The following is a 20,190-nucleotide window of genomic DNA, read 5'->3' as shown; positions in this document are numbered from 1 at the left end:
TAGTAGTGGTGTTACATGGGCAATCCCCATAGATACACCCATAACTAGCTGGGCTGCCATATGCTACACCGGCTGAAGGTTTCACATGATCTTAAGGGCATCCCCATGTAGTGAATTGAAATAGTCTGGTGACAAGGCCACAGGCAATTGTGCATAATACTTCCTGATACAGGTATGGGTGCAGTTGGTCCACCAGATGTAATTAAGCAAAGCCCCCTCTACCTGGCCACAGGCCTTTACCTCCTGTTCAAGCAGGAACCATGAGCCATGATCTAGGTCTATCCTGCATGACCCTATGCAGAGCTAAAGATGGACCGTCTCTGGATTCAGTTGGCCTTTGACTCCACAGCCTTTGGCCTTGCTAGAATTCAGCCTGAGTCCTCCCCCCCCCCGCCCCAATCTGGTCCCTAATAGGCTCCAGGCAGTGATTCAGGACCCTCCACTACATCTCCTGCCTGGCTATGGAGATGGAGGTATGTAACTGGGTATTGATACCTCACCTCAGAACAGATGGATGTTAAAAGCAGGAAAATAGTCCTAGTTTGGGATTACAGATGTCGAGTGTGAATTGAACAAACATAAAACAAGCAGGAACAGAATACTATGAACTTTAAATCTCTGTGCTTACCACTTAGTACTCTGTACGAAAGACTGAAGACTAGTTTTGCTTTAACAGCAAATGGAAAAGAGGAATAGAATATCATTTACTAGATGATTACTTCCTTCTCTTTAACTCCTGCAATTTTTTAATAGTTCTTTATATTTTCTCAGGTCTTGTTTCATACCTGCTACCACTTCATATCTTCAAATGGTGGAACAGGAAATCCAGGTGGGCTCATCACAGACTATTGGTATCACTATTAATTTTTCTATCACTCCATCTCATTAAGATTAAACAAACATCTTAATTCAAAAGGAAATGCATCATCTATGGTTAAAAAGCTGCACCTTAACTACAGAGAATCCTTAGAGGTATAAATTTGAATTATGTAATTTTTGGTGTGAGTTGTTAGTTTTTTGCTAAATGCAGTTAACAGCACATGATGAAAATAAGAATGTTTAAACTGAACAGACATTAAGTACATGTGATACTCTTTTAAAGATATTTATGTATAAATGTATAAGGGATACTCATGGTAACATTCTTTTGTTTAGGGGCATCTATTTCTGTATGCAGGCAATGACATTTTACTGAAATGGCAAAAAAAAAACCCTGAAGCAAGTAGATGAATTTATGTTGTTCAGTAAAAAAAATGGAGAAATTTTACTACAGTATATGCAAATATTGAGGAATGAATTTGTTGAACTAAGTGAAAATTACTGTGTATAAGAGCATGCTGTAATGAGACTACTCCATATTAATATGCAAGATCATTTTATTTGTATCCAGCTAAAAGTTTTAGTGCTTGCATCAACAACTGATAAATTACTTTGGTTATAAGAATTTATTTCAAGCACTTTATCATGGAATGCTAGATGTAGTTTACATTTGAGATGTTAAAGTATATTTACTTCGTAATACAGGCGAAGTAGCAAATGGTAATAGCCTCACAAAATTTAATGAGTTTTAATACTCTTCGCCTTCATCTTCACCATCCAAGGAATCAGTGCCCACTTCTTCATAATCCTTCTCAAGTGCAGCCAAATCTTCTCGGGCCTCTGAAAATTCTCCTTCCTCCATTCCTTCTCCTACATACCAATGGACAAAGGCACGCTTGGCATACATCAAGTCAAACTTGTGATCCAGGCGGGCCCAAGCTTCTGCAATGGCTGTGGTATTGCTGAGCATGCAGACTGCACGTTGGACTTTGGCCAAGTCACCACCAGGAACTACTGTTGGGGGCTGATAATTAATACCCACCTAGAAAGTTACAGAAATAAGACACTGTCAGGCTTTCCAACATCAAAGTAGTATGTAACATTTTTATATTTGCAAATCAGAATATGCTGCATTTACATGAACAGAAAACCTATAAAGATTGTTCTGTGCTTAAGCAGCACTACCACTGGATCTGTAGAAATTGTTTCCTATTTCACAGAAAAATTGAAATAAAGCACAAGTCTAATTATTTGCATTTGTCAGAGAATATCCCAACACTAGTACTGCTGTTAGAGATGGAGTTCAAATTGCATAATCCTGCATGCAGTTTTTCCAGTAAGACCTACAGCATCTCACCTATCAGAACTATGAGCAAAACCCTCCAGCTGCTATATGCCCTTAAATAATCTTAACTGCACTGTAAATCAGTTAGTTGATGCTATTTATATCATTTGGAAGTTGCATGTTTCTGATGTGTTTATTCAGGAATCTACAGATTTACACAAGGTGCCATTTACAATACAAATCAGCAATACTTACCTTAAAACCAGTAGGACACCAATCAACAAATTGAATGGTACGCTTTGTTTTGATAGCAGCAATAGCAGCATTGACATCCTTGGGGACAACATCTCCACGGTACAACATACAACAGGCCATGTACTTGCCATGGCGAGGATCACACTTCACCATCTGATTGGATGGCTCAAAACAAGCATTGGTGATCTCAGAGACAGAGAGTTGCTCATGATAGGCTTTCTCTGCTGAAATAATAGGGGAATATGTTACCAGGGGAAAATGAATTCTGGGATAAGGCACCAGATTTGTCTGGAACTCTGTCAGATCCACATTTAAGGCACCATCAAATCTGAGAGAGGCAGTGATGGATGAGACAATCTGACCAATGAGGCGGTTGAGATTGGTGTATGTTGGGCGTTCAATGTCTAGATTCCTACGGCAAATATCATAGATGGCTTCATTGTCAACCATGAAGGCACAGTCAGAATGTTCAAGAGTGGTGTGGGTAGTTAAGATGGAGTTATATGGCTCAACAACAGCAGTTGAAACTTGAGGAGCTGGGTATATGGCAAATTCGAGTTTTGATTTCTTTCCATAGTCAACTGAAAGGCGTTCCATCAGCAGAGAAGTAAAACCTGAACCAGTGCCTCCTCCAAAACTGTGGAAGATCAGGAATCCTTGCAAGCCAGTGCACTGGTCTGCCTGAAAGAAGAATATGCATATTACATTCCAACAGTACAATCAAGATTGATGTCCTATCCATTTGGCCTTCTTTTCTTTCTAATCTCCTATAAAGTAGCAAGAATTTCCTTACCAAAAAACTATTCTGATCTGTAAGGAACTTTACCATGGGCCTTTGCAAAAAGAAAAGAAGAAAAAAAGCCAATTGTATCCAGCATTGATTCTCAGTAAGATCTTTCTATATAAGATGTATGTAACATTATGAATTTTTCCTAAACTTCCTGTTCTTATTGGACAGTCTGCAGCCCTAGAGTCCATATAACCCTTGGCTTAATCTCAAAAGTGCTTGCAAGTTGTCAGTTTAGACCTTGGGCAACAGTGATTTGACCCTTGTCTCCAGGAAGGGGAAGATGGTATCAGATGGAAGAGAATGAAGGGAAATCAGAAAGAAAAAGAAAAAAATGAACAGAACAGAAAAAATGAGTGATTCCAACAACTTTTGGCTCTAGGACCACTTTAAATGATTTGCATTGAAGGAATATGATCTCAGTAGGAAAAGTGTTGTTAAGTGGAGTACTTAAATATTTATAATGTATAGAAAAGTTCTGAACTAAAATACAGCTGTGTCTACTGAGATCAACTGCTCAGAAACAGCCATTTCTACAAGGAGGTAAAAAGCAAATTCCATTTTTTCAAATCAATGCCCTGAATACTCTGAATTCTGATTTATCTCATCACATTGTTACTATTAGCCTCCAATATTCCCAAGCCATGAGACATATGACTAGATTCACAAAAACAGCAGAAAAGATTAAAAATATTGTTTCACTCCATTTATAAGGGCTTCCAATACTATAGGAAAAATACACTGTGGAAGTTATATTTACTCAAGAGTAAATATACCCTACTTAAGAGGAAGGAAAAAAGTACAGAGTAAGAGGGCTCAACCAACAGCCAATTTCTAGTGAAACTGCATGCTCAAATCTTCCCTTGATTTTTTTTAGAGGATCTAAAATAGAGCTAGAGAATATTGGATGTCAGGTCTCCTGGGCCACAAGCAGTCCCCCACCTCATTTTCTACAATTCATGACAATACTAAGTATACACCTATACTAAGAATAAAGTATTACATGGGGGTAGCCTGATTCCCCAACTAGAGATGAATGCACAGCCAGCAAGAAAGGCTGACTACTCCCCTTGATTACCATGGCCAGGTTGTTGCAGGATCAGAGCTACATTGACCTGACAACAGCTGCATCCTGGAGCCCAGCTTTTCCTATGGCCAGGAAGGGAGGAGCTTGGGGAGGAATAGCAGCTCTGCCACTCTATCTACCAGCCACTGCTTGTCTTGCCAGGTAGGCTGCAACTATTACTACAGGTGGGCAGAGACGCCCCCCCAGGAACACCTGTGGTAAGTAACTTTCCACGTGATGTGCTGCACAGGGCAGGTGGCAGCTTCTTCATTTCCACCAATGACATTTTGTCAATGTAGGAAAAAGCTTTAGTACTGCAGCCCCCAGGCCAATCAACTAGTCTTTCTATGACACTTATGATTTGTGTTTTAGATCTGACTTACACTCAAGCTATATATTCTCAATGTATATTTGACAGTATGTTAGGACATACCAGCTTCCTAATCCGCTCCAGTACAAGGTCAATTATTTCTTTGCCCACAGTGTAGTGACCTCTTGCATAATTGTTAGCAGCATCTTCCTTGCCAGAAATCAACTGTTCAGGGTGGAAGAGTTGCTTATATGTTCCATTCCGCACTTCATCTGCAATAGAATACATACATTATTCTACAATGAAAATCTAAATAATTTATTGTTCTTCATTAGGACACTGGTTCAGAGTATCATTGCTTAAATCATTATCTCTCATTAATACCCAAGGATGAGTACCTTGATGAGTGCTCTCTATACATCATTTGGCCATGTACCCACTGCCCAGTTGCAATTCTGCTGGAAAGCTGTGCCAGTTAATGCATGCTGCTTTTTGATCCTGCAACAGCAGTTTTCAGGCTGAGAGTAAACTTGGCCTTCAAGTAGCAAGGTGTGGTGGGGCTACCACCAAAAGCAGATGAGTCCAGAATGAATGGAGTCAAGATAAAAACTATTTGATTTAAATGCAATTACAATAGCATTACTTAAATATGGATATGTTTATTTCCCATGTATGTTATAATTTTCCCCATCTCATTAAATGTTATAGTTCTTGGACAGCTTTTGAAAGAGGGCTGGAACCTTTAAGTACTGCATATCACAAACTGTGCACACCTTTATTATAGAAAGAAGTAGAGACTGCTTCACATGTATATGCCAAAGTATGTCTCTTCATGGTGTATTGACTAACATACTGAGCTAGTGTCATGTGACACCAATTGCCATGGTGAAGAGTCCATTCATAATCTCTTAGCAATGATAAAAATGGGCAATTGCCTCAGCACCTGCTGGAACTGCAGCCTACTGGTCTTCCATGCAACTAGTTTAAGTAAATATAATGATTTACATGACTGTAAATAAATTGTTTGAAATAATTCTAAGGCAAAATACAGCATTCCTATATAATTCTTATTCTCTCAAGCATGGAATTCAGTTTTGGCATTGTGAACACTTACCATAGGCTCTTTTATCTTAATTACTTACCTATATTTTCAAACTTTGGAATACTCTAGAAATTATTGCGCAGAGTAGATAATTAGACAGAAGTAACCAAAAGACTTATTTCTTTAGAATTGGCACCTGCTTTATGTTGTAAAAGTAAATGTAAATTATAATAAGGTATTAGAAATGATATCTTATAGAAGTTTGAAGGCCCAAAGAAAATAACTTTTAAAATGGTTTTATTTTTCCTTCCAAGCAATTTCCAGTCTTTTCTCAATAATCCACTTCATATTCACAAATCATTACAGATTCTAGGTTTGATAAGGAAATACAGATTATGTATTTCAACTATTCATAATATTTTCATTTTTCCCTTCATAGAAAAATTAGTCTCTGATTTCAAAACTATAGGTGTATTTTACATCACAAATATTTAGTATGCTCATTTTTAAAGAAGGAATTTGGTTTTTTGAATTTTCATTGTGGAAGATTAAACTTAAAAATTTGTCATTTAAGACTGTCTTGAACATGACTGATTTTGTTTGCTACTTAGGATTTCCTTTCTGGGAAATAGATTGGATATAAACTTATTGAAAGAGCATATAAATATTTGAGTTAAGAATTTTCCTAGCTGCCGACTTTAACCTATACCTTAACCTGACACTTAATAGGAATATGATTCTTTGTGCCAAGTATTCCAAAAGCTACAAATTAATCATGGGAATATGCAATAGCAGAGGGCAAAGAGAAACACCATCTAATTTTTCAAGAATTACTATGTATCGAAGTCTAAATAAAATAAGATAAAGCAGGTTAGTTATATATTTGGAAATAAATGCTGTGCTTTGATCTGGCTACCTATATGGTTAAGCTTATACAAACTGCTTTTATAAAGTCCAGAAAGCAACATATAAAACAGGAAGTTTGTATATCCTAACCTTTCTGTTAAACCACTTCCACATTTCTCCCTTTCACTGCAATCATGTAAGGCATATTTACCTATGACTGCTGGTTCTAAATCCACAAAGACAGCACGAGGAACATGCTTTCCTGCACCCGTCTCGCTGAAGAAGGTGTTGAATGAGTCATCTCCACCACCAATTGTTTTGTCGCTTGGCATTGTGCCATTAGGCTGAATGCCATGTTCCAAGCAGTACAGTTCCCAACATGCATTGCCAATTTGCACACCGGCTTGGCCAACATGGATCGAGATGCATTCACGCTATGGAGAGAGACAGAGGGGAAATTAATATGGTTTCCTCTTTCTTCACCATAAACTGAAAGGCAAATTGCCACCTAATCCACCAAAAGGAAAATATGTGGTTAGCAGCTTCTCTTGAATTTAAGGTATAGCTATCTTTTAAGGAGTTGTCAGTTCCTTGAATCTCTAGATCAATGCTAGAATAAGACCTCCTATGCAAACATGTTTAAGTTTCAATTTATAAAATAACTCTTAACTGATTTAAAACAATCCATTAGAAATATTGGAACTACATCCCACAATTTCTGGTCATCATTGTGAAAGTTTCATGGTGGGAAAAGCTACAATAAATGCTTTATGACCTTGGCATAACAGAATTCCGGCCAGGTCAGAAGCACCTGCAGGATCCTAAGCTTTCATCAAAATGATGAAAGCAGCACTGGGCTGCAGGTTCCACCCTCTTTATGTACGTGTGAGACATGACAACCCAGGTTCTTTTTATCATTTGCTACCCCCAGTACCTCTGTTCAAAGGAAAGTATCCTGTAGAAAAAAGGTAAAGCCAATTACTCCCTCAAGTCATGGTGAAAAACTATTTCCGCTATTTGTAGAGGCCCTGAAGTAATACTTGTGAGTGCCAGTAGGCCCACAGACACCTCTTTGTGCCTGCCATCCCCCCCACATTATTATATGCATATTTGCCCAGGAAAAAGAAAAAAGAAAGCAGATATGTAGTCTGAATCCTGTAGAAGATGGTAGAACACAGTCTCACTCACTTGACCTTCTGCTAAATGGATGTGATTGTCATGGTGGTTGGGGCCAAACATTGTGTGAAAAAATTAGCTCCCCTCAAATATTGACAGTTGTTTGATGGGGGTACCCACAGCATGCTTTCAAAATTCCAAAGGTGCCCATCATCCAAAAAGTGGGTCCATGGACCAGAGCAGGGAAACCTGCAACGATCCATATAGCAGTGCCCTGCAGCTGTGGTTAAGCACCTCCTGGTCATAGGTTCTTGACTGCATCAGTGTTTGGAGGAATGAGAGGCTTTTACTCATTAGATCATCCTCTCCATAATTTTTATCGAAGGCCAGAATTTAAATACTGTAGATTTGAATATATTTTAACTATATGTTAAGAAATGTCTGTTAGGGAAGAGTTTTGATTTTAGTAGACTGTTCTAGAGGTTTAGGATTCTAAATGAGGATTTTTCTTACTTTCGTTTTTCACCAGATTACAACATGAAGTTCTACTTGGTGAAATCATTGACACAAGAATAATGGTTACAATCTAACAGAAAAATCTTGGAATAGGAATTAAATCTGAACTATAATTTATGAAAACATAGCAGCTAGAATCAAAGGATAATTACTTAAGCAACATTAACTTTGATCCAAATTGCATTACGAAAAAAAACTTTTTATGAGATTTGTCATAGAGTGTTGAAATATCAGAAGAGAAAAAACAGAGGCAGCCATCTTATTTAGAAACTTTCCACCATTTTACGGCAATGCACAAAGTTGCATTGTACAAAGTTGAAGGACAAAACCCAAAAGGCCAGAACGATTCCAACTAGTCCCAACTCTACAGAGAGATGCCTAAACTTCTACAAAAAAATACTGGCTGGTGAACAATCATTAAAACTTGTGGGACTTAAGAGAGAGTCAGACATGAGGGTGGCGGAACCAAGTTTCTTTCGCCCCCCCCTGCCGCCCCCCCTTTCAGACAAAGAAGTTTTTCTTTGGAGATCAGCTGTAATTAAGTCTGCCCAGGTCTCAGCTTCTCCAGCTCTTAACTCCTTTTGATGTCTGGACATATATACAGCCCTTGGACACATACATCTAAAAAACGAAACAAGAGCCACAGTGGCGGAGGCTCCGAGGAAAGCGTCACTCGACCCCACGACAACCCCCGCACCCTGAAGTGAGGCGGCGGCAGTAACGATACAGTTGCGCGCTGCCTTTTTTCCAAAGACTCTGCGCACCGACATCGAGAAAGGAGCGTTAGCTTTAGCTAATTAATTAATTAGCATTAGCCGAGCGCACATCTTGGGAAAGAAAAAAGCATCGTCTTCGGGAAAGAAATAGGTTCTCGGGCAGGTGATCCTCCACTCCAAGCTTCCGGAAAGCCGCCCTGTCAAGCCTTTCCGTTCGTTTGGGGCCTCCTCACTACCCAGCCACAACCTCTTTTTTCGGAGCAAAGTCTGCCCAGGCTGTCAGGAGGGGCCGAAGCTCAGGACGTCCCTGCTCTCGATCTGCACGCGCGAATCCCGAGGCCTGGAAAGTGGAGTAGAGTCAGGTTCAAAAACCAGACTCTTGCTTAAGCAAAGGGGACTTTACCAATTACATAACGCCTCACGGCGAATGGGCGCTTTGCTAACTACGTCCGTGGAAAACGCAGAAGGTTGTTCCAGAGCAAAAGCCAAGCGGCCCTTACCATATCTCCGGCAGGTTACGGCTCTACGAACCTATCGGTGCTCTGGCTACAGCAGACGCGTTACGGGTCTGAACAGCACCGCGAAAACAGCTGCTTCGCTCTCCGAGAAGCCTTTTTATAGAGACCCCAAACGAGCGCTTTTCTCCTTGCACCGCATTGGATAGCTCTGCCGTCTCCTCACAGCTCCCCTTGCGCGCTATTGAGTCGGAAGCAAAAGTGGGGAAACTCCCTTCTCCTCCGTCATTGGGTAACAAATATGAATTTATCCATTCGCGGGCCGCCATAGGGTAATTCGTAATGGGGCAAAGTTAAGAAAAAGTTCCCGCCAAATGCAAGCGGCCGAGGTCGGCTCTCTTTCTTCCCGCGTCGGATCAGCTCGCGTCCCTCTGTGCCAAGTTCGGGTCTGCCTACGCTTGTCGGGAACCTTGAGACGCAGGTGCGCTATATTGCTGGTGTAAGTGGCTTGCTTCTTTCATGGCTCCGTGTTGTTTGCCCGTTTATGCCTCGCAGTGAGAAGGCGGCCTTTCGTTTCTCACATCATCCTGTCGAAGAACTTTTTCGTGAATCTGGTGGGCTGGATGAGAAATGCAGAGACCCGAAGTGAAAACAAAGAAGCCTCAGTAAACCTCAACTCTCCAGTATTTGGGGGGGGGGGGGCGGAGATAGAGGCCTCCCGGTGGGATTAAGGGATGAGCCAGAAGCTGGATTCTGGTTATCAGTGTAACACTGGTGGAAAGTTAAACCCAGGGCAAAGGAAGACCTTGCAGAGTTTGCTGGCAAATTGCCTCAGTGGCCACTTTTGGGGCACTTCAGGGATCTGCTCAACTTGTAGTAGAATGCTAAGAGATAAATATCATCTACCAGATGTAATAACCCAATGGCAATATTTACAGCTACAACATTTGTTAACATTGTTTGGAGCAGCAGCATTTTCAGCTTCTGAGACACCTGAGATACTAGAACAACTTGTTAAACCCTTTAAAACTAAAAAGCCTATTAGTTTTTATAGATATTTGTTATCAATAAATCAGTTTGACATGCAGATATTAAAAGATGAGTGGAATTAAGAGTTAGAGGTTTCCATATTGACTAGACAATGGGAGAGAACTTCTATAGCAAGAGTATCAATGGACCTTAAACTACAACTTATACAACAAAAAATAATATTTAGAATTTATTGGACTCCATTATGTTTGTATAGAAAAAGACTAAGAATTTTGTTGGAGATGTTTTAATGAAGCTTTGTCTTTATTACATGTTTTTACAATGTCCTATACTTACTAAGTTTTGGGAGAAAGTCATGGGCCATCTAAATGTGACTGTGACAAAAGCTAAAATTTTCAGAGGATAATATTCTCTTGAATTACGTATCAAGTACATGGAATTTGACAACTGGACAACGTAAATGGATTCTCTGTGCCCTTACTATGGCTAAAAGACTGATATTGCAACACTGGAAAGATAAATGTATGGCCCCATTCGCTCAATGGATTGAAGGCCTGATTACACTTGCCACCTATGAGTGGATTGCCTATAGTGTAGACTTTGTATGGGCAAGTATAATGAAATAAGGGACTCATTTATACAAAATACAGTAGGTTAGAAAAAAGCATGATAGTTACATAATTGTATTAGAAATATATATATATATATATATATATATATATATATATATATTTGCATAATTCTTGCTTCAGGTGAATATAATATAGAGTTGTAACTTCACTGTTGTAATGACATATTATACTTTATATTTTTTATTTTTATTTTTTCTGTTGTAACTTTTCCACTTTTAAGCACTTGTTATCAAATTGTTTTTTTGATAATGTATGTATCTGTTTTGTTCCTTTTTGTTTTGTTTTTTCTGTTGTTAAAATAAAATTAATAAATAACTTCTTGTAGAATGCTTGAAAGTAGTATATGACACATTTCAGTCTTAGCTGATGCAAAATTTAAGATAATATACAGGGTGTGATCCTAGACCTATTTGTAGGTCTAGGATCACAATTTATTGAATTTAAGGGGATTTCTAAAAATCGGGAGGAGTCTGGTAGCACCTTTTCCAACTAACATAAGTTAATAAAAAACATACCTTTTCATGAGCTGTGGCATAAATGTGTGTAAAGAATAAAATGTATCAGTCAGAAAAGACACTACTAGACTCATGATTTTTTGCCATCATAGACTAACATGGAGGACTTCTAAATAAAGATGCTTTTACCTTGGGTTGATAGTTAAACAGCCATAAAAAGCTGCTCTCTCCAGTGTGCCACTCTCTTGGCTGATTTCAAAAAGCTAAGCAGGGCCAAGGCCAGTTAGGGCTCAGCTGGCTGATCACCAAGGAATCTGAGGTCTAGACTGGGAAGTCAAAGCATTCTGGAGAAGGCAGTGGCAAACCACTTCTGTACGGTTCCCAAGAAAACTACATGGATGCATCCATTAAGTCTCCCGAGAATAAAGCCCAACGTGAAAATGACTTTACTCTCTTTAGGATGGGATGATGTGAACAGAGATATTTGATAGGACCTTGTATAATCAGTGTTTAATTTTAGTCACCATTGTTCTCCACCTCTCAGGATTAAACACTTGATTCTGTCTGAGTTCAGAGGGTGTAACTTTTGGTCATATTTAATTGTCTGAGGTGGTTTCTCTGGTCTATTACATTTATTTATAAAACAGCCTTTCCAGCCTGACTCTCTCCTCCTGTCTTGGAACTGTAGTTGCCAACCAACCTAGCTCTGCTAGTAAGGGGTTGTTAATTACATTGTAACAACGCCTACATCAGTTCCATAGCACCGACTGCATTTTTCTACATTCTTTTGAGTTGCTGCAACTATATGTAGGTCATATTTATAAATTTTATTTTTTAGCAGATATAAAAAATAGGGCCATGGATGCTTTAAAAAAAAAAAGTGGCAGCTTGAAGAAATGCACTAACATTAATGAATTGTCAACAGCAGGATCATTTTTCAGGCTTGGGCAGAAGCTGGAAAAAATGCAGGCTGCTTTAAATTAATAGCATTAGCATCCTCTAAGGACCTCATGGCAGAGCCTGAATGTAAAAATGCCAGCTCCGTAGCCTCTGTTTTGGCTATGTACCCATGAGACTTCTTTCATTTCAGTTTATGTAAAAAAACAAAATACTGTAGTCAGTAATACTGAGATACTTTAGATCACCTTCCACAATTTGGAACTTTTCAGATATGCTGGCATTATGATAATTCCAGTTAGCATTGTCAAGGAATTTTGGGAGATGTAGTTCCAACACACATGGAAGGTGCCAGGTTGGGGAATGCTGCTTTAGGTTCAAGGTATTGCTGAATCTTTCAGAGCCACACTCTCATTTGAAGTAGTCCATCAGGTTTGTACTGGGACATCAGTTTGTATGAGCTTATCCTCATGAAGAATTTTCTTCATCCTCTGTCAGTAGTTTGTAGAAGGACTGAACTTAGTTGGGTATAAATATGACAGAGATGGGAGAGATTGGAAGGAGTGTTTACTGCCGGTCTGTGGCAATTACTATATGTGATTTATTTAGTAACCAGTAAGACAGGCTAATCAAGATAGAACAAGGATTATTTCACATTCTTGAATGAGTTAGGTAACAATAGAAGAGAATATGTGTAGCTCAGGGTTGAACTGTGGAGTCCTTGGTGTTCTCTGAGCTTGGTTGTTTTCTTGCAAATGTTTATATACAGCATGCCACTGTATATAAACAGAGCAAACCCCATTCCATTTTAGCACTGAAGATGTTACTAGCCGGGTAATGAAACTTTTGCAAGAAAACAACCAAGCTGAGTTAGGTAAGATTGAGGAACTTTAAACACCCACATTATACCTGGTTAATATCATTCTGGGAAAATTACTTACTGTACATAGTTTAATGTTGGTATTGGTGATCAAATCTCTAAAAAACGTGAGACCTGACTGTCCAAGAGACTGCCTCTCTTATAAATATAGGCATTAAGATCTGTGGGAGACTATTCTGAAGATACCCCACTGTCTGAAGCTTGTCATCCTGCGCATAGGAGAGGGGCTATTCCTGTGTTGCTCACAAGCTACGGAATGTACATCCTTGGGAGTTGGATTTGGCTCCAGATCTCTCAAGATTTATATAGCTATAAAGTTGTATCTCTTTAACCAAACAATCAATTGTTAAATTGAGTTTAGTAGGTTCACCAGTTCACAGTCAGAAGCACTGAATGATTGAACAACAATTGGATTTGGGCTGCAAAAATCCAGATGGCCAGTAAATCTTTGCTGCTGTGTAGTGGTTGTCTAGAATTTTGCAACCCAGATATGATAGCTCTGATTTTAGTGGAGTCCTTGCGGTTCTCTGAGCTTGGTTGTTTTCTTGCAAAAGGGTATTGATTAGAGTAACAATAGCCTAATCAAGGAACTACCAGTAAAAAAAAAAAAAACACCAACGCAGGCAGGGCAAGCCACTGTATATAAACAGAGAGCAAACTCCATTCTAGCACTGAAGATGTCACCTAGCCAGATAACAAAACATTTGCAAGAAAACCAAACTCAGAGAACCCCAAGGACTCCACAATTCAACCCTGAGCTACACATATTCTCTTCTGATTTTAGTATCAGTACTACTTAGTTTTTAACCTTTTATTTGTGCTTTAAAAAAAAAAAACTTAATCACCTTAATGCTTCTTCATGCAGAAAATACGGGTATAAATAAATCTCATAGCAATAGGCTTTGTGACAGTGTCTCATAAATGGCTTTGAGGGCCACTGGGTGAATGACAAAAATGAATTTTAAATGGCAATGTAACTTTATATGCTCACTCTTTGTAGTAAGCTGTAGGGCTCTACTTGACTCCTGATGTGATAGTTGGTTGTATGTGTAGATTTCTCACAAGTGTAGATGATTACAGGTCTTGTTTTTGCCTATATGAATTTATTACACATGGATTAGTACAGAAAAGAATGTGTTGTTAGACATTGGGATTTGAATTGTATTTGCCATGCTAAATGGGCACATATTTAATGAATTTTCTGACTTTTGCTCTAGCAACCATGAAGAACTAGGTTAGTGATGCTGGGATTACTTCTAATGTGCTGTAATATGAACTTTATACCTTCATTGGGCTGTATTCAGCTCAAACACAATGACTCCAGGGCATTCTTCTGAATCTGGCTTCTATCAAAATCAGTACTGAATTATTCTTTTTTTTTTTTTCATTAAATCTCAGGACAAGCAGTATAAAAATCAAATAGGCATATATGTCAGAATAGTTGGGCAAGTTCTGGATATTTTGATCACTTCTAACGAGATAAGTTTTGTAATGTTGTAATTATGAAAGCTAACAATATTTACTAAACTATGTTAAGATTTTATATGTAGTGTTCTGCGTTTCATTTCACAAACAGAAATCTGGGGATAATATCAAGAAATTATTTTGGAGTGTTTTCTATTTGTTTAGGGTGTCTTACAGGGGAAGAGTGGGTGTTTTCACATGTAGTTTGTTTTTTCAGATTTCTTAAATGGGATGTATGTTTTGCCAGAATATTTATGTGATGGTGGGTTTGGAGGGGAGGGGGTTGGTTCAGGAATAATTCTCAATGATATTTAAAATTATCTGAGAAATCACTAAAGGAAGAAGATTGAACATTTGATTCAATTATTTGCAAAAATGTTTTTCACCTCAGGTCTTGATGAGATCCTGACACTTTTAAGGGACGTATTTGATTTTTGGAATGAATCCAAGATTCAAATTCATGTGGAGACCTTGTATGCTAGCTAATGATTGGGGAGGTGTTCCGATATATGAAAAGGAGTTCATTTACAAGGAGAGATGTAAAGAGCTACATTTTGTGGCACATACAGTTGGTGCCTTTATACTCAGAACAGCTGTCTTCCCCAAGGAACTGTTTCATCAGTTGAGAGTTGCAATATACACTTCCAATAATTGGACTGCTCTGTGTTAAGCAAAATTATGAACATTATAACACTTGATGTCAACAAAAGTAGAAACAAAAGGCCCAGTCTAGGCTATTGAGAGAGTCCAAAGGTTTATATGAGTCTACATTTGAACAATGGTTCTATGATACATTATCACATTATTTTATGAAGTCTCTTTTAACTCTGAGAAAGGAGAAGTTCCAGAGATCCAGTAGTTACCTGAAAAATTTTCCTGTTGAAAATCCCCAGTAGCGACTTCTGGAGAACAAACGGTGAACTAAAGATGGCTCTGCTAAAGGCGGACCCTATGATTGCAACAGAATGAAGAGCTGGTGAGTAGACTGACTCTTCCTAATTCCTCTTTGGACAAGGAGAGGACTTGAGATCACCCACCACTGCTCCAGACAGTTGCTCCTCCTGAGGAGACCACAAGACATCTCTGGGAGATGAGGGAATAGATATCTTGCTCAAACCATGGTCAGCACCTTCAAAAGGACACTGGGTTCACATCCTTTTCTAATCACTTTCGGAAATTACTTGTTAACTGCTTTTCAGCTATTAGGAACCTTTGGATCAACAAGTCTGAAAATACCGGGTGAGTTTTCTTCAATCTTTAGCAAAAGAAGTCTTAAATACAGCTTTAAGGATTAAAAACATTAAAAAAAAAATAAATAGCAAAAGGGTAATTAGAACTTTGATTTTGGAAAGCTACAAGTTGACTAAGGGTCCAGATGGATTTGAAATAAGATTTTGGAATTAATTATAAGAATCCTTCCCATGGGAAAATGCTTTTGTTTTGAATTCTTTAAAAAAAATGATAGGATGGGACTTTGAAGGTTCAGCACTAGAGGGAACTAGAAGGAACTAAAGATTACAATTAAAGGAGAAGAGCACTAACATTTGATTTAGTAATACAGAATGGAGCAAAATATTTAACACTGACATATTGAAGGATATTTTTGAACAATGGACCCAAAAGCTAATTATAGGAGTGTATGCCTCTATAGATAGACTGTGTTTAAAAGATGTTATAGAAGAGGAACAAGTTTTACCAGACAAGACAGACTGATCTGAAAGTAGATTTAAAAATGACAGCCTAGAAGAATGATATGAATAAAGATGCTACACTGGACATACAAAAGAAACCGGCTAATATCTTAATAATTAAAAGGAATATACAAATAACAAATCAGGAAGGTGACCTGGATAATTTTCCTATATTGGATTTGCAAAAGAGGGTTGTTAAAGCTTTGAAGAATTTTGTGAGAAAGGACAAAGAAAAAATGAAAAGAAATCAAATTCTGGGACATTATTTGAAGGGACTAAAAATCAAGATTGTGAAAAGTAAAAGGAAGGAATATAAAGTTGGTTTATTTGATCAAGGTTAAAATAGGTATGTTATCTCTGGTAACCCTTAATGAGCTTCTGCTGATCAAGATTAAAATGAAGTTTTAAGGATTTCTTTATTGATAAGAGATGAGATTTGGGAAGAAGAGATAATTTGTTGTATTTTAAGAGAAGATGATAAGTTACTAAAATTGTTTATATATGTTGTGATGAAGGGGAAGTCATTTCTTTATATATATATTTTTTTCCTTTACTATATTATTTTTTCTTTTCTATTTTTTTCTGCACCTTCTATTTTTTTCTTTTTTTAGTTTGTATTAGTTTTTTTATTGTTTTAAGTGTAATTTTTAATCAAATTACTATTAAAAAAAGAAAATCCCCAGTAGCTTGAGATTTACACTTGTGTTTAAAATAAATGTGTGTGTGTATATATATTTTCACCTGAGAAAGTACTTAGAGGACTATCTCACAGAGGTTCAAGATCTGCCTCTTTTATTGTACTGGAATACAGGACACAGAATAATGATCTTTAGTAGTAGGAAGATAAATTTCAATTGAATATAAGAATAATGCTAAGAGAAATTTGAAGTTAAACCAATTATTAAAGGAGATAGAAGATACTCCTTCACTGAGTATATTTGAACAGAGACTGGATAGCCATCTATCAGGAACATTTTCATTTGGATACACTCAGCAGGAGGTTGTGTAGTCTAAATGGCCCCTTCCAATGCCATGATTCTATGCTGAGCTTAGAGAGACTGATTCACTACAACAACACCCTTTGGTGGTACATCATATCTCTAGGAAGGTAATTAGAACGTTAAGATGCTTATCATGCCCAAACTGGTCTCCTGTCCCTTTGTCTTTCTTTAATCTGCCTAACTCAAAAACTGCAGGCTTTCATTAACAGAGACACTTTGGCTGTGAATGATTGGACTTCATGAATGTAGCATCTAGTAAAAGAATCCCCCACATCCACTGGGTTGTCTTTGAGGCAAGATATACAAACTTAAAGACATCTGAGCCTAAGGATTTGTGATGTTTTGAGATGTAACTGTATCCTTACATAAACATTGATTTTTCTTTCTGCAGCAAATTTAAAGCAAAGACCAGGATAGCAGGATTCTCTTTATTTTATTTTAAATTATATGTTGAATGTATTTCCCTTGTATTTAATTGATTTTATTGCAAATTTATAGTATATTTTTGTTACATATTATATTATGCCAGTAGAGAAGAATGAGCCTAATTCCACCATTATATTATCAAGTTAGCAACAAGCATCTTTTTAACATTTTTCATCCAAGCCAATGAAATTATTCTAACTCTGTAAAATGCATTTCAAAAAAATCTGCCATTTTAATTTGTTCAAATTAATTTCTAATTTATTAGAAAATAACTTTAAAATTTAGAATCTTGCCAGATGACTGTTTTGTTGTAGGAGGAAAGTTTATTTGCTATTCATTATGCACAATCTGATTTAATCTGGTTATGCAAGATTCAAATAGTTTTACTCCAAGGTCCTGTGCTTATTGTGGAAAATAACTGCATTCATAGATTAAAGTTTATAATATTTTCCACACTTAAAAAATATGACTGGTGTCATTTAATGCTCTCATTTGTAGCTGAATTGCTATAGAACATATTGCAAAGATTATGATCATTAGATGGCAGTATTTTGAGCACTTTTAAAGAAGTTTTATGTCATTTATTTCTAAAAAAGAAGCTGTTATCACAACATGAGGATCAGCATGCAGCCATTTAAAAATTTGGAAATAACAAAAAACGAACATACACAATTATCCCTTTTCAAAAGCATTGCATTATTTTGTGAAATGTTTTATTTCCTTTTAAAATTAGAAAATTTGTACACTCTCTGCTCTTTTCCCAGCCTTTTATTTTTTTAAAAAACCACAAAAGATAAATCTGTTGAAGTATAGCTATTTCCTGCTATAGCCAGCTTACAATATCACCCCCATACATTGCATGAAAAGAGGTTAATGTGCTTGAAATGTTTACAGGACTTAAGCTTTTTTAAAAAACAAGAATTCTCTAGTTGTGCTGTAGTGCAATTCCCAACACTGTATCTACCATAGTTTGCAACAGTGCTGGGAAGCAGTGTACATGTAGGAAGAGGAAACATATTTTAAACCCCACATTTGCATCTGATATATATGACAAAATTCCTCTTACTGCTTCACAGTATGCTACAATTTAGTGAGTTCATTCTGTAAGTTTGGTTTGCCATGTGGACTGAGATGGTGCATCAAATTAATTCCTATTCCTTTAATGTATTAAGATCTATTGCTAAAGTCTGAAAACATGCTTTTGTCAAGCGGAAAAAATGGGGTCTGCACTTGATTCTGTTTCAGAATTCAGGCTAGGTATCACTCCCTAATAGTGGATTTACATAATATGCTAAACTATTATGTGTTTGTTCTAGTTCTAGTTTAGCATGTTTGGTGAACCAAATTACTGAGACAGCAAAACATGAAAAACATAATTCCTTGAGGATGCTCTATGAAATATTCTCTGTATTCCTACAGATAAATTAATACAGACAACAAAGAGTCACAAGGAAAATGTTGCTACTTGTAGTATTAGGGATTTAACAAAGCCTTTTTAGCTTTTGCAGGGCTAGTGCAAGATCCCACAGCAAAGATCTTCCCATTTTAGAACACTGGTGCCTCCATGTGGTCGACATTTAACATGCAACATGGAAGTGTCACCAGGCTCCATGCAGCAAGAATTCATTCTATCAATCATATTTCCAATCTATTTCAGATGCATCACAACATGGTCAAGGAGATAGATTTGGTTAATAGTAGGAGATGCTTTTTGGAAATTAAAGCAATGATAGCTGAATGAATTATCCAACAGAACTCAGTCATTTTTCAGGATGCTCTAGCTCTGCATTTTCTGCATTGAATTAGGCTAGAACAGCTAGCTCTGATATATTATGAAAATGACATGCAAAGGCAAAATTAGACACAATAAGAGTTCCTTACAGCCATTATTCACCTGTGGAAGCTGTGTACTACTAACCCGGTATTTGATACCTACAGTGCTTAAGCACCATGAACGTAGTCTCAGGAAACTGAGATGGAAAGGGTAATATAAGCTACTCCTGCATGAAACTGAACTCACTGAAGTTTTGTCAGTACTGTGTACCACTGATCTTTATTCCTGAATGTCCAAACTTTTATGCAGATATCCAGAGAGGGAAAGCCTATACACCTACAGCTATTCATGAACATGAATTGATGTGTGGTGGGAGTGGGGGCATTGTGGACAACAGGATATTTAACAGGAAAAATAGATATGTTTGTTTACTTCAGACACTAACAATCCAGGCACTGAGATAAAAGTTCATGGCACCTGGGGTAACAATGTATAACTGAGCACCATACTGATGATACCTTACCCAGGACCTCCAAATGAACCCCAGAGGTTTCACGTATATTTTAAATAGCGCAGGGTGGGTAGAGACAAATGACCCTTGTGGCATCAGCCAGCAGACTGTTTTTCTCCCCATCACCACTGAGAAAGCAGTAATACACTGACTTTCCAGAAATAGTTATATTCAGAATGACTAACTTTTCTGTCCACAATAATACAATCTTACCTGCATTACATTTCGGATTGTATTAAGACATGCACTTAAAAAT

The 20,190-nt window shown here is 37.6% G+C and overlaps 1 protein-coding gene across 1 annotated transcript; it reads right to left on the bottom strand.

Annotated features, from left to right (window-relative positions):
- Nucleotides 1-1,358: 1,358 nt before the first annotated feature.
- On the bottom strand, nucleotides 1,359-9,431 carry LOC103065305 (tubulin alpha-1C chain). The gene is made up of 5 exons (XM_007426047.4): nucleotides 9,259-9,431; nucleotides 6,622-6,844; nucleotides 4,646-4,794; nucleotides 2,360-3,040; nucleotides 1,359-1,861 (listed from the first exon to the last, which is right to left on the bottom strand). The coding sequence occupies exons 1-5, from the start codon at nucleotides 9,259-9,261 to the stop codon at nucleotides 1,568-1,570; spliced, it is 1,350 nt and encodes a 449-aa protein (XP_007426109.1). The 5' UTR covers nucleotides 9,262-9,431; the 3' UTR covers nucleotides 1,359-1,567.
- Nucleotides 9,432-20,190: the final 10,759 nt, after the last annotated feature.

This window comes from Python bivittatus, unplaced genomic scaffold, assembly GCF_059951505.1.
Source record: "Python bivittatus isolate LINGU-HERP-01145 unplaced genomic scaffold, Pbiv_v1 ctg000700_np1212, whole genome shotgun sequence".
Classification (NCBI taxonomy): domain Eukaryota; kingdom Metazoa; phylum Chordata; class Lepidosauria; order Squamata; family Pythonidae; genus Python; species Python bivittatus.
The sequence above is the reverse complement of the archived record's forward strand: the minus strand, read 5'-3'. Positions and strand labels throughout refer to the sequence as shown.

Coding starts and splice junctions, on each gene's coding strand:
- LOC103065305 (XM_007426047.4), bottom strand. Junction 4,795..6,621: donor TTTAGAACCAGCAGTCATAG/GTAAATATGCCT, acceptor ATTCTATTGCAG/ATGAAGTGCGGAATGGAACA. Junction 3,041..4,645: donor TGGAGCGGATTAGGAAGCTG/GTATGTCCTAAC, acceptor TTCTTCTTTCAG/GCAGACCAGTGCACTGGCTT.